The following is a 13,341-nucleotide window of genomic DNA, read 5'->3' as shown; positions in this document are numbered from 1 at the left end:
CCTACTAATGGCCAGTTTTTACCAACATTCTAGAAATTGGTTCTTTGTGTACTCTTGAGGGTAGGCAGCTCATTAGAATTTCTGAAGCTCATTATGCATATACATGCAAGCACAGTGGTGTACAGTTTAATGCATTTTTTTGGTATTTATTTTTATGTAATTAAAAAAATTTATATTGGGGTATAATTGATTAACAATGTTGCTAGTTTCAGGTGTACAGCAAAATGATTCGGTTATACATATATATGTGTCTATTCTTTTTTCAAATTTTTTTCCCATTTAGGTTATTACAGACTTTTGAGCAGAGTCCCCTGTTTTATACAGTAGGTCCTTGTTGGTTATCTGTTTTAAATATAGTGGTATGCATATGTCAATCCCACACTTGACATATTGTTATCATTCTCCTTAACCTGCGCTAAGTAAACCAAACAGTCAGGCTCACCGAGACCAGATTAACCAAAGTGATGCTAAAGGAAAACTGTAGGCATGTATGTGTATGATTTTATTTTATATGTAGTTTCTAACATGTATTCTAAATGATACTATATTATATATGATGTCTATATTAGATATTGGGCTTCCGTGGTGGCTCAGATGGTAAAGAATCTGCCTGCAATGTGGGAGACCTGGGTTTAATCCCTGGATTGAGAAGATCCCCTGGAGAAGGGGATAGCAACCCACTCCTCCAGTATTCTTTCCTAGAGAATTCCATGGACAGAGGAGCTTAGCAGGCTACAGTCCATGGGGTTGCAAAGAGTCGGACATGACTGACATTTAACACATGTAATATTATGTATTACATCTATAGTTCATTTGTATATATAAAGTCTGTATCAATATAATCTAAAAATACATCTCTAATTATTCTCATTTGTGCAAAAAATTTGTCACAGTTCAACCCATATTGAAAAATAAACACATCTTTCTACTGTGGCACCTTCTTTACTAAATTTAAGCTGTTTTAAAATACTATTTAATTTTTATCTTTTTTTTTTGTACTGAGTAAAAATAAGTAGAAAAACCTTCACTGGACCTTTTCATAATTTTAGAAACCTTGTCCTCATTCAACTACCTCTTGGGATCAGGAGTTTGCTTGTTCACTTGGCGCTTTCTGATCTCCAGAATGGCTTGGTCTAAAAGCTTATTACTTAAAGGCCACTTCACTGCATTATGGGATCAAAATCATTCATTTTTGATGTCCTCTAATTATTTCTAGGTGGGTAATTATCTAGGCCTACATTTTGCCAGTCTGATCTCATCAGCTTAAATATGGATGTTCTAGCTATAAACCTTTCTCCACATTATAATTTCCTTCTGATTAATTAAAAAATGGTTTTGCCAGACTTTTATAGCAGGGTGAAATTTCACAGATTACCAAAATTGCAGAGGTGTGCAAAATAAAAAACAAAGAAACCAACAAAACCAAACAAAACACCTCTTTTCTTCTTATGACACAATACAACCTCATTTTTATGCCTGCATTTGACCTTGTAAAACAAACAACATTACAGCATCAGGATAAATTCAGTTGAATCAGGTTTTCCGCCTCTTCCTAGACTCTATGTAAGTTCCAGAGAGGTCTCTGTAACTCTGTGGGACCCGTGGGTGGGGCTCATGGTTTGGTTGTTGTCAGTTTATTGACCCTAGCTCCTTCTGGCCTCAGGCATCCATTGTCATAGGTCACTTTGCATCCTATCTCTTTCAACTGTTAAGGGCTCTTTGGGCGCATCAGAAATTTGAGCTACTTCCCCATCCTTCCATGGCAACCCACTGGGTGGATTTTGGGAGCTTGGCTGGCACCCTAGGAAGTGAGGCACAGAGCTTTCTGCTCTTGCAAATGTATTGAGAGTCTATTGCTCCTCCCTGTGCTTAGTTCAGTGAAGTATTTTCAGGACAGCTTCTCAAGGTAAGTTACTAGCTCCTCTAAGGTTCTCCCTTGCTAAGAGCTACAGGCCCTTGACTCGCTGTGGGCTTGGAAAACTGGCTCCTAAATCCATGTACATCCCTTTGACATGTCCACACAGTAAGTACACTTAATGCCTCTAGTTTTACGCGTCTCTGATTGTAAATACTCACAGTCATTTTTGTCATACTCAAAACCCTTTTCTCTCAACTGTTTCCTCTCTTGTAAGTTTCAAATTTCTATTTTGAAATTCAGAAGCTGAAAAATGAATGTTTTACTTCTTTGGGCATTTCTGCTTGTAAAAATCTTTGTGCTGTTGTAGTGAACACTTTTGCTGCTGCTTTAACAAAGGGGATGGTAGGGTAACAGGAAGGAAATAAAAGAAGCTTTGATGAATATTTCTGTATATTACTATGTTGTGTATATTTGTACCTCATATTTATTCACTTGACACATACCTGAGGGCTTTCCTGGTGGCTCAGTGGTAAAGATTCCTCCTGCCAATGCAGTAGATGTGGGTTCAATCCCTGGGTTGGGAAGATCCCCTGGAGGATGTAATGGCAACCACTTCAGTAGTCTTGCCTGGAAAATCCCATGGACAGAGGAGCCTGGCAGGCTACAGTCCATAGGGTCACAACGAGTTGGACACAATTAAGTGCCTGAACATGTACACAACACACATAGATTATCCACAGTATCCCAGGCCTGTAGTTAATATCTAGATCCTGTGGACACCTGGGTGTCTCTTAATGTCTCTTTCTAGCAGGAAACCTCTCTGATCCCTCCTGGCTTGTTGAAGTCCCTCTGCTGTGGGCCGTCAGAGCACTTGGCCTATCCACTCTGGTTTTGTTTTGGTGACTCTCTGTGGCCTGTGGAACTTTCCCTGCCATGGACTGAACCCATGGCCCCTGCACTGGCAGCTCAGTCTTAACCTCTGGACCATGAGGGAAGTCGCACGTTCACTTTTTTGAATGACACAGCCTTGTGGCTCTTTTTTATGAGACAGTAGCTGGATGAGGGCAAGTGCTGTTTGCTCTAGTTCTCCAGTGCCTGGCATCTGTGAGATGCCCAATCAGGATTGGTGGGATGACCAGTAATTGAATACACTGTGTTAACATAATTACCTTGATCAGTGTTAACCGTTCTCTTGACCCCTGGCTTGAGGGCGTCTGTCCCTTGTATACCCAAGGAGGTATTTTGTTTTGCTTTGTTTTTTTCATATTGACTGTGAAGCCTTTTTAAGATAACTTTGTTTTTATTTGGCTGTGCCAGGTGGCACATGGGAGCTCAGTTCCCTGACCAAGGATCAAACCCATGCCCCCTGCACTGTGAGCAAAGAGTCTTAACCACTGGACCACTTCAGAAGTCCCTGAAGTCTTTTTAAAACTAAAAAACCTCTGCTTCCTTCAAAAGACTCCTCTTCAGTATTGCTCATTGAATGATTTATTATTGAGGGTTCAGAGTCAGAGGACCCCCACGTGGACTCTGAGGGCAGTTGGTGGGAAAGCTGAATTGTATTTCTTTTTTAAACTAATTAATGAATTCCTTTTTTCTGGTTCTTCTTATTTGTTCTTAGCTTAAATGTTTTTTTCCCATAGAAGCAGTCTCTGAATTGAATTCAAATCCTCCTGTATAAATGTTTCATTGTTGCTTTTACATTTTCCTATTAGAATTTGCCACAATTCAAAATTAATTTGCAATTGCATACCTATTTTGTGATTGTTTAGTCAGTGTCTGTCTTTGCTACTAGTCAGTAAGGCCCATGGGGGTAACAGCCATGTCTTTTGGTTCATTTTGTGTCCCCAGGACTTAATACCATGCCTCAAGAGAATGAATGGATGTGTGGACATGGTTGGGAGAGGAATGAGGGTGAACTGGGAGAATGGGACTGACATGTATACACTCTCATGTGTAAAACAGGCAGCTCTTGGGAGCCTACTATATATTACAGGGAGCTCAGCTCAGTGCTGGGCAAGTGGGCAATGCTGCCCATGAAGCCCAGCTGGGGACCTTGGTGCCACCCTCAGGTCCCCTGTGTGTCCCCCCGCCACTGTGCCGTGGCCTCCCAAATGAGGCAGGCCCCTGGCCCCAGACGTCAGAGTGGCAGCCGTATGCAGCTTGAACCCTGAGAGCTGATGCACCGTATCAGTAACTAGCTGCGCAGTATCAGTGACCAGATCGGGGCTGGGTCAGATGACATTGTCCGGGTAAACAGAATTCCTGCTGGGACCGCTGTGTTTGGTGGCCCCATGTGTGGATCGGTTGGGGTGGAGGGGCCGGGCGGGGTGTTGCAAGGTAGCTTCTGGGTGTGCGATTCTAGGGGTGGGGTGAGGGGACCCAGAGAATGATGTTTGTAGAGACAGGAAGGCAGATGGGTGATGGGGGCCCAGTGGAGGCTGGAGCCCAGAGCTTCTGCTCCATGGAATTCCCGGCTGTCCTCAGGCCTCCCTGACCTGCCCAGGGAGCTGTTTCCTCCTAGTGGATCTGCGCTCCTTTGTCCCTGAAATCCCACCAGGTTCTAAGAGGCAGCTCTTAGGGGACTACGTTGAGTGACAGCCACGAAATACAGAAAGCATTGCTATGGAAATGGCTAGCGTGCTTGGGTGGTTCAAAAGTCTGCGGAAATAGCTTTCGTTACTAGTATCTCTGGGCCTTTGGACTGTGCATGCGTTGGCCTCTGAATAGCCGTAACCCCACCTCGGAGGCCTCGGTTCATCTGGAGTGAATAGTGAGGTTTCCCTTGTTGGGTTGAACTTGGTATTTAGAAATCTGTATGTTCTGTTCTGTAAGCCAGCCACTGCCTCGTCAGGGAATATTATGTTCAGTTTTAGACTCAGAGCCCCAAACACAGACGCGCAGAGTGACATGACCTAATTTACATCCGCCGCTTCTGGTCACAGCTTTCGCTTGTTCATGGAGTAGTGGTATTTCAAGATTTGAGAAAACTGCAATTGGGAAGTGAAGACTCCTCCTCTTTCTCTACTTTTTTTTTTTTAAAAGTATGAATTAATAGTTTCTAGTTGGATTGCAACCAGGGCTAACAGATGTAACGGGGCTCTCAGAAAAAAAATTTTTTTTTATCAGTGTATGAAGGTGGGCCTGAGACAGTTGGCCTTTGTCATCATTCTGCTGATGAAATAGAAGGAAAGAGGAAACTCAAACTAGACGTGTTTGGAATGGTCAAATTACTTAATTTCTTAAAGGTGATGTGAAAGCGAAATATTACTACCCCGCTTTTGTATAGATGAGGGAATAGAGGGCCAAGGAAGATAGGTCACCATTGTCCAGCTCCCTCTGTGCCATCTCTCAATGGCAGGCTGCCCACATGTGGAGGACTGTAGTCTCACAACTGGCACTTATCACTGCAATGCTATCTTTTAATATCATTTTCCCCTCTGGTTGGGAACAAATCCATATACTTGCTGGCTAGACCCCAAAGAGGAAAACCAGATCTGATCCCGCCTGTGCTCCTGCCAGCTGTAGGCTTTCTGTTGGCAGGTGGCACCCCCTCCCTGTCCTGTCTTTCAATGCACAGATGTGGTGATTTCTCTTCTTGGGACCTGATCTCATCCCAGCTACTGAAATTTCTTTGTTATCGGTAGTCTATCTCGTTGTGGAGTGTGATTCAGCGTCGTTCTTGGTGGGGAATTTATCCCATCTCTTTGGCCCTGACTCAGGGCCTTCACTTTCACATCAAGTCATCTCCTCATCTCTTTTGTTATCCAAGGTAGCACGCAGCTTCAAGTGTTGGCTGAAGTCTTATTTATATCTGGGCAAAGGAGGAAGGAACTAAGGTGGCAGGGCTTGTGAGTCAGGGAGTCCCTCACAGTGCTCAGTGGAGATGAATGGGGATTGGAATCCAAACCCCTGAGCACTTCCATGTCAGAGTGTGTGTGTGTGTGTGTGTGTGCATGTGTGTGCGTGTGTGTGCGTGTGTGTGTGTTTGTGCTCACTCAGTTGTGTCTGACTCTTTGCAACCCCATGCACTGTATCCCTCCTCTATCCATGGAATTTTCCAGGCAAAAATCCTGGAGTGGGTTGCCATTTCCTCCTCTAGAGGATCTTCCCGGCCCAGGGCTTGAACCTGAGTCTCCTGTGTCTCCTGCATTGGCAGGCAGATTCTTTACCCCTGCACCACTTGGGAAGCCCACCTCCATGTCAGACTTTCCCACTATTCCACGCTGCCTCTGCACACCAACAAGACAGAGGACTTTCCTTCTTGGAAAACTCTGCTGTAATGTCTCATGTCAGAGGTAGAGGCTTATAAAGCCTTTTCATCCCTATTCTATTCTTGCTTTAATTGGTTAATTCACTGGAATTGATCCATGGTGGGCAGTTTTGCTTGTGTGACACTTAATACCAGCTTGAACCATAGCTGTAACATACTGGTATTTCTTGGTCTTCTGCAGCAAGATATATTTAAAATCAACTGGGTTGCAGATGTGTGATTCTTTTGTAGAAGCTAAACACATATTCTGTGAATTTCCTCCCACAAAAATGGTCTAATTTAAGAATTTGAAGTTTTACTCCTCTCTCAGTGAACCAAAAGACAGTGATAAAAATGAAGCAATTAAAAAATAAACAACTTAGAAGAGACTGATGGTACAGGTGCCTGTATTAGAACTGGTTTACAGATACTTAGGAGAGAAGTTTTGGAAAATAGAAATGAAGACACATTTAGAAATGTGGAAAGTAAAGAACAGACTGGTGGGAAGATTAAATGTGTTCCAAGTTAAGTAGAAAGTTTTGGGGAGGGACTACCCTGGCAGTCTAGTGGTTAAGACTTCACCTTTCAATTCATGGGGTGTGGGTTTGATCCCTGTTTTGGGAGCTCAGATCCCACATGCCACACAGTCAGAAAGCCAAAACATTAAACAGAAGCAATATTGTAACAAATTCAACAAAGACAAAACAATTTCTGGGAAAACTGTCACAGTGAAAGTTTTGCAAATTTTTGTAGTCTCTCCTAAAGTAACTTTCATATTTAATATTTCAATGTTTAACATTTTGTGGAGTATATTTTGACATGAGAAGATTATAGAAAATGATTGTGCCTCGTGTTAACTGCATTTTCACTTCAAAAACATAAGTAACATTATGCAGTACTTTGAGATCTAAGTTTTTTCCCCTCTTTCTACTTTAAAACTTGAATTCTAGTCATTCAGTTTAAAGTATTTAGCTTTATTCAAGTCTCAGAAAAACCACATGGGTTCATTTGCTATGTATTTAAAAGGTTTGGTATATTTTAATTCTCTTCTCTCCTTTTAAAAAGGATAACAAAATGCAAATGTCTTAAGTCTTTACTGTTCCCCATTGCACACGCCCATAAAAAAGGAAATATGTAAAATGTAGAAAATATTATGGACTAAGAGCTAGTCTATTTTTTGTCCATGACTTTGGCAGCAACACAGAAAACAGCTTTTGAGATACTGTGAAACCATCTTATGACTCACCAAAGGAAAAAGGATGGAGCTATGTTAAGTTTCCAGACGACATCTGCAAAAGCAAGCTTTATTTATATTGTTATTGTTTATTTGGGGATTTAAGAGGGAAAAAAAAAGACCCTCACTGTGAGCTTTGAGGCATCCAGTCCATTTACAAAAAAAGTCACAGACCAAACCAAATACCATTTCTCCTGGGTTAGCTTCTGCAGAAGGGTGGGAAAGCAAGCAAGCTGGAGAGTTGCACGTGTACTTTAGGTCTTGATAACTGCTGAGCACAGGTGAGAATTTTGGTCCAGGACCCTAACTCGGGGCTTCAGGATGTCCACGAGGTCTGGTCTCATTTGATTCATCTGCTTGGGATTTCGATTGTCACAGCAAAATGGATATTGCTGAGGTTTTTCTCTGCTGCTGTTAATATTTAGAGATGAGCCTGAACTTTTTGGGTAGAACTTTAGAACCTGAGACTTTCTGGTGGATTTCTTATGCTTCCTCCTTGAGACTCCTGACAAATATGGGGTTCCCAGGGCAAGCACATCCTACTGAGAGGCTGTTCCACAGGTCAAGAAGACTGAGGGGTACAGACCATTTCTTGCATACAATAGCTCAGCTCTGCAAAAGCATACTGCACACAGATGACTTTGTTATAAGGAAAACTTTTCCAGTTGAATTTCAAAAACAAAAAAACATGCACAAATATTGCCACTTTAACTATTATTAAGAAAACATTTGGTATCTCATTCCTCATCCTTGATCCTCCACACCAGCTTGTTGTGACTTTATTGATGGGAACTGTTATTTTACTTCTTTTAAAAAATATTTATTTATTTAATTGCATCAGGTCCCCGTTGTGGCTTGCAGTCTCTTCGTTCGTAGGCATAGGCATCTCTAGTTGTGGTGGAGGGGCTTAGCTGCCCTGTGGCATGTGGGATCTTAGTTCCCTCATGAGGGATTGAACCCACATCCCCTGCATTGGAAGGCAGATTCTTAACCACTGGACCACCAGGGAAGTCCCTATTTTACTTCTTAAATGAGGGCATGGGGCCTGAAAGAGGAAGCGGTACCTGACCTCAAATAGTTCCATCCTCTCATCCTCCCAGGGCTGTAGGGAACTCAAAGATAAAAGGAAATCTGACTTTTCCTAAAACTGCTTTATGAAATCGCAAGGTGGATCTGATTATGCTGTTAATAGTCAAAAGTCCAACCTTGTTCCTACGACTGTAGCCAGGAGCCCACAGTCCATTGGTTAGACTGGGCTCATGTAATTCCTATGACACTAACTCCACAAAAGACTATACAAGGCAGAAGGGATGTTGGCAGTGCTAACCAAAGGTACAAGGGAAACAGGAAAATAAATACAAATGAACAACACCAGATCTTCATCACACAGAGGGCATGTTTGAGTATATTTCATTATTCATTTTACAGAAAGAATAGTCTAGTAAGATAACAGTGTAAGGAAGCTTTGAAGTCAGGTCACCTCTCAACTAGGGCCTGAAATAGCTCCAGATTAAAATAAAACCCAAGGCTTGGACTTCCTTTTCAAGTCTAAAGAACTCTCATGAAGATCCCTCTTGTTTCTTGTTTAGATTACGGCCTTAACAAACCTGCTCAGAATGGAAATTCTAGGCGAGGAGGGATGCATCTGCTTTGTTCATTATCCTCAACACAAACATGCAGGAGATGCTCCGTCATGCTTGTCGGCTGAATGCATAAACAATGACCTTTCTGCTTCCTGTGTTTTCCAGCCGCATTTTCTTTTACGGGTTAATCTTCCTAAACACGCCTCTCATATGTCTCCTGCCCAAAATCCTACTAGTGCTTTCAGGCACATGGAATTCAGTGCAAGCTCAGTAGTAGGTTTTACAGACCCTTGAGAGCGTGGATATTATCTTTCTTTCCAGTCTCATCTCCCTTTGTTGTTTGCTCATACACCAAAGCGAAGCTCACTAGGTCCTGTACAAACCTCACACATAGCTGTCTTTGCCTTTGCTTGTTCTGGTCTCATGTTCCTTTGTTTCCACTTGCCAATGTGTAGGTTGAATTCCACCTTCCTCCTGTGATTGTTTCTTACTTTTCTCCATAGCATGTAACTTTGTCCTCCTCCAAGCTGGCACTTAAACCATATTCAGCTTTGTTGAGCTGTTGTTTGTGTTTTAGAGAAGGGGTCCTCAACTTCCGGGATCGAACATCGGATGATCTGAGATGGTGCTGTTGTAATAGTAATAGAAATAAAGTGCACAATGAATGTAAGTGTGCTCGAATCGTCCCGAGACTATCCCCCTCACCGGTCTGTGGAAAGATCGTCTTCCATGAAACTGGTCCCTGGTGCCAAAAAGGCTGGGGACTGCTGTAGAGGGGTGGAGCCAAGGCGGGAAAGCCTGCTGGTGTCCCCACAGCACCCACACAGTATCTCACACAAAATACTTGCTAAAGAAGATTTGTTGGATTCAAGTGGGATAACTACAGGGTCAGACTACTGCAGGGTCAGACTACATTCTTAAAGAGACCGAATTGGAGGTAGTGAGAACCTAGTCAGGTGGGTTAAACCTCATCTCCAACTATTCTTTGATCTAAAAGTTAAGAGGTTCCTAAAGGTAAATATAATTTGGTGAAAGAGAAAAGTACTTTCTGGGAAAGTCTCACTTCATAAAAAGTCACTTTGGTTTGAATTCACTGACTCTCTTTTCCTCTGTAGCGAGTGGATTTCTACTACCTGAGCCTCAGACTTGAGAAAAACTTGAGCCGAAGGAAATTACATTTCATAGAAATCTCTGAAGAAGATTCCTATTAGAATTTCAAACAAAGGCAGAGTTTCTAAGTTTCCTGAGGCAAATGTGGGTGATTTAAAATTTCATCAAGGTGAACATATTCTTCATCTAGTTTTCAAGTGAACGTGGGTTGAGAAGTCTGGAAATTTCAGGTGCACAGATGTCTTTTTAGCATGCTTTTCCTGCTCAATGTAGGCACATTCTGACAGCTTTTATAGGGTCAAACGTTGGGTCTTTTGGGTACGCTCAAATTCTGGAGCGGAGAATGCAGTGAATAGGGTAAGAATAGTCATTACTTTTTCTGGCTGAATATCTCAGAAATCCATATGATATGATTCCCACTGGCAAGATAAATAAAAGGATGGTAGACAGACTTCCCTGGGTGTGAACAGGCTACCTGCTCCTCCCCACCCCCTATCATTTCCACCAAGTGTCTCGATTTTGTTCTCTGTCGCTTTCCCTCACCAGGTGGCGATGTTGATTTGCGCTGGCTTCCTGATTGCCTGGATTCCTTACGCGGTGGTCTCTGTGTGGTCAGCTTTTGGACGGCCAGACTCCATCCCTATACAGCTCTCTGTAGTGCCAACGCTCCTGGCAAAATCAGCAGCAATGTACAACCCCATCATTTACCAGGTCATCGATTACAAATTTGCCTGTTGCCAAACTGGTGGTTTGAAAGCCACTAAGAAGAAATCTTTGGAAGACTTCAGGTAAAATTTCAGAAGCTGGAAATGAATGACACCCTCTTTGTTTCAGAATTCCGTGGGGGTTCAAGCCACCAGGACATGCTGCCTTCTTAGGGTTAGAGCTCATTACTTAGGATGAATGTGAGAAGGACTTTATTTTCTGTTCACCAAAATTCCTGAAATCAAGTAATCAGATATGGAGGAGTTGGACAACAGGAGTGGAGGGTGAGAGCAGTGATTCGGTTTTTTATTGTGGAGCAGCTAAGATACGGAGCTATGCCCATTTGAGCATCCATCATCTTCCTTATGTGGAACCAGATGCAGCTCACTCCAAGAGTACTGAGCACATGTCATTGATCCCAAATTAACTTTTCACAACAGAAAGGAGTGTCTACTTTGATATAGTATAATTAAAAAAAATTAAACAGGAAAAAATATCTACATTTTTGTACTCCCTTCTCCTACATTTTGTGATTTTGATGTCCTGTTTTACATCTTTTGCTACACAATGGACCAGGGAGTTTGGGGATCCAACATCATTTTTCCTAAAGGCTGGAAAGGCTCAGACTGAGTCAGCATCTTCTAGATTCAATCAGGGACAGTCTTCTTTGAAGGTGGAACAGGCTCCAAATGGCAGGTCTGAGGAGTGTTGAGAAGTCCCCTTAATTGTTACTCATTTGAGGTCCAGATAGTTTTCATTTTCCTTGAGTGAGTATGGAGCAGCAGAAAAAGGTGGAACTAATGAGGAAGATGTGGGTTGTGACCCTGATCTTTCACTGTGCTTGAGCAAGGGACAAATCTTTTGACCCAGAAGTTCCTTAGCACATAGGTACAACATCAAATAAAATAGATTTAAAAGGCACGAAACAAAAGTAAGTGTTGTCATTGCTGCTGTGGTCTAGGGGAAGGAATACACAGCCTGGAGGTAGGAGAGCACTATTTAAGAAGGATTTTGCCATTTATAGGGCTTCTTCTTTGGCTCAGTGGTAAAGACTCCGCCTGCAATGCAGGAGATGCAGGTTCAATCCCTGGGTCGGGAAGATCCCCTGGAAAAGGAAATGGCAACTCACTCCAGGATTCTTACCTGGGAAATCCCAAACAACAACTATATCTTTGGGAAAATGAACTACTCAGAGTCTTGGATTGGGATGACCTACGATTTCATCTTTCAGGTTGTTGTAATTACAGAAAATGCCCATGTAAAAAGAGCTAGGTGGTGTTAGTGTTCTTTTCTTCCACATTGCTCGTGGTTATTACCATCTCTGTTGAACTGAATGAAGTGAAGTGAAAGTCACTCAGTTGTGTCTGACTCTTTGCGACCCCATGGACTATACAGTCCATGAAATTCTCTGGGCCAGAATACTGGAGTGGGTGGATAGCCTCTCTCTTCTCCAGGGGATCTTCCCAACCCAGGTCTCCCGCATTGCAGGCAGATTCTTTACCAGTTGAGCCACCAGGGAAGCCTAAATTCAAATGCTAAAATGCGTCTACTTTGGATGTAATGTCACTTTGCCCTCATTAGCTATTAATACTATTATGAATGCAGGTGGAGGGAATAGTTTTAATAGAGCAGTTGTGGGAGAAATTAGTGAGGTATTTTTTCTTCTGAAGGAGATGGGAATTTGACAGGCATGGCTGAAGGCAAATTTCACGTGCCTCGTAATTGTGCTTCAGACTGACTCTGTGTTCTGTATATTTGCTCACAAGTGTAGCACATAAATATTCAACACCCCAAAATAAAAGGAGAAAAAAATTTATGTGGAAGAAAGTGACTAAGGGCCACAAACCTTTGGAAAAATCAACCAGGCAAGAGAGAACTCAGTTCACCTGCTCCTATTAGCCATTTATATGAAATATAGAGGAAGGCAAGGATGCCTTCCTTACTCCAGAGTTTCAGCTTTTGGTGGAAAAATCAGTTACTGGTGATAAAACAGGGTGGAGCCTAGAGCTTGGAGCATCTTCAGGGAACAAATGCTGAAGAGGTGTGATGAGTTTCAGAGTCTAGAAAGATCTATTTGGGGGAGAGCTAGAAGATGGAGAAGTGGCCACCAGAATTTTCTTTTTAGCTTTCCAAAGAAGACACACAAAAGGAGTCTTATTTGTCTTTGTTTTTATTAAGAAGCTAAGAAAATAGGTAATGTGGAGGACTATAGAGTAAGGTGTCGTGATGGGAAACCAGTCCAGAGTGGTTCATGTGCTACCAGAACAACTCAACTGAATTAAACTGGATTCATTTAATCCTTGGTCTTTCCTTTTCTGAGCTCTAAAATGTATTTACTCCTACTGGGAGACCCTCTTGGGAAATATTTTGAATTCAAATAAAAGAGCTAATGTGTTAAATATGAGATTGTAGAAATAAATTTTGAGTAATTGCAATAGTTCATTAAAAGTTAACTCATTTCTCCCCCCCTCTGAATTGAGGTCTCCTGAGATTTCAGTAGCAGCTGATGCACTGAAGGGGAAAATGTGCCCAAGAGCCCCTTTTTAAGTGTCATTATTCACTGCACTGTATTATCCATAATGCTTGCCTGGTGGCTCAG

The 13,341-nt window shown here is 42.2% G+C and overlaps 1 protein-coding gene across 1 annotated transcript in view; it reads left to right on the top strand.

Annotated features, from left to right (window-relative positions):
- Positions 1-13,341, top strand: part of OPN5 (opsin 5) — a 32,688-nt gene that overhangs the window by 18,335 nt on the left and 1,012 nt on the right. Inside the window, exon 5 of the mRNA XM_052649690.1 lies at positions 10,584-10,825. Within this exon, the coding sequence (XP_052505650.1) occupies positions 10,584-10,825 (242 nt within the window). The remainder of the gene's footprint in view (positions 1-10,583; positions 10,826-13,341) is intronic.

Source organism: Budorcas taxicolor, chromosome 11, assembly GCF_023091745.1.
Source record: "Budorcas taxicolor isolate Tak-1 chromosome 11, Takin1.1, whole genome shotgun sequence".
NCBI classification, from domain to species: Eukaryota; Metazoa; Chordata; class Mammalia; order Artiodactyla; family Bovidae; genus Budorcas; species Budorcas taxicolor.
Note: the sequence above shows the minus strand (reverse complement) of the source record. Positions and strands in the feature narration are given on the sequence as shown.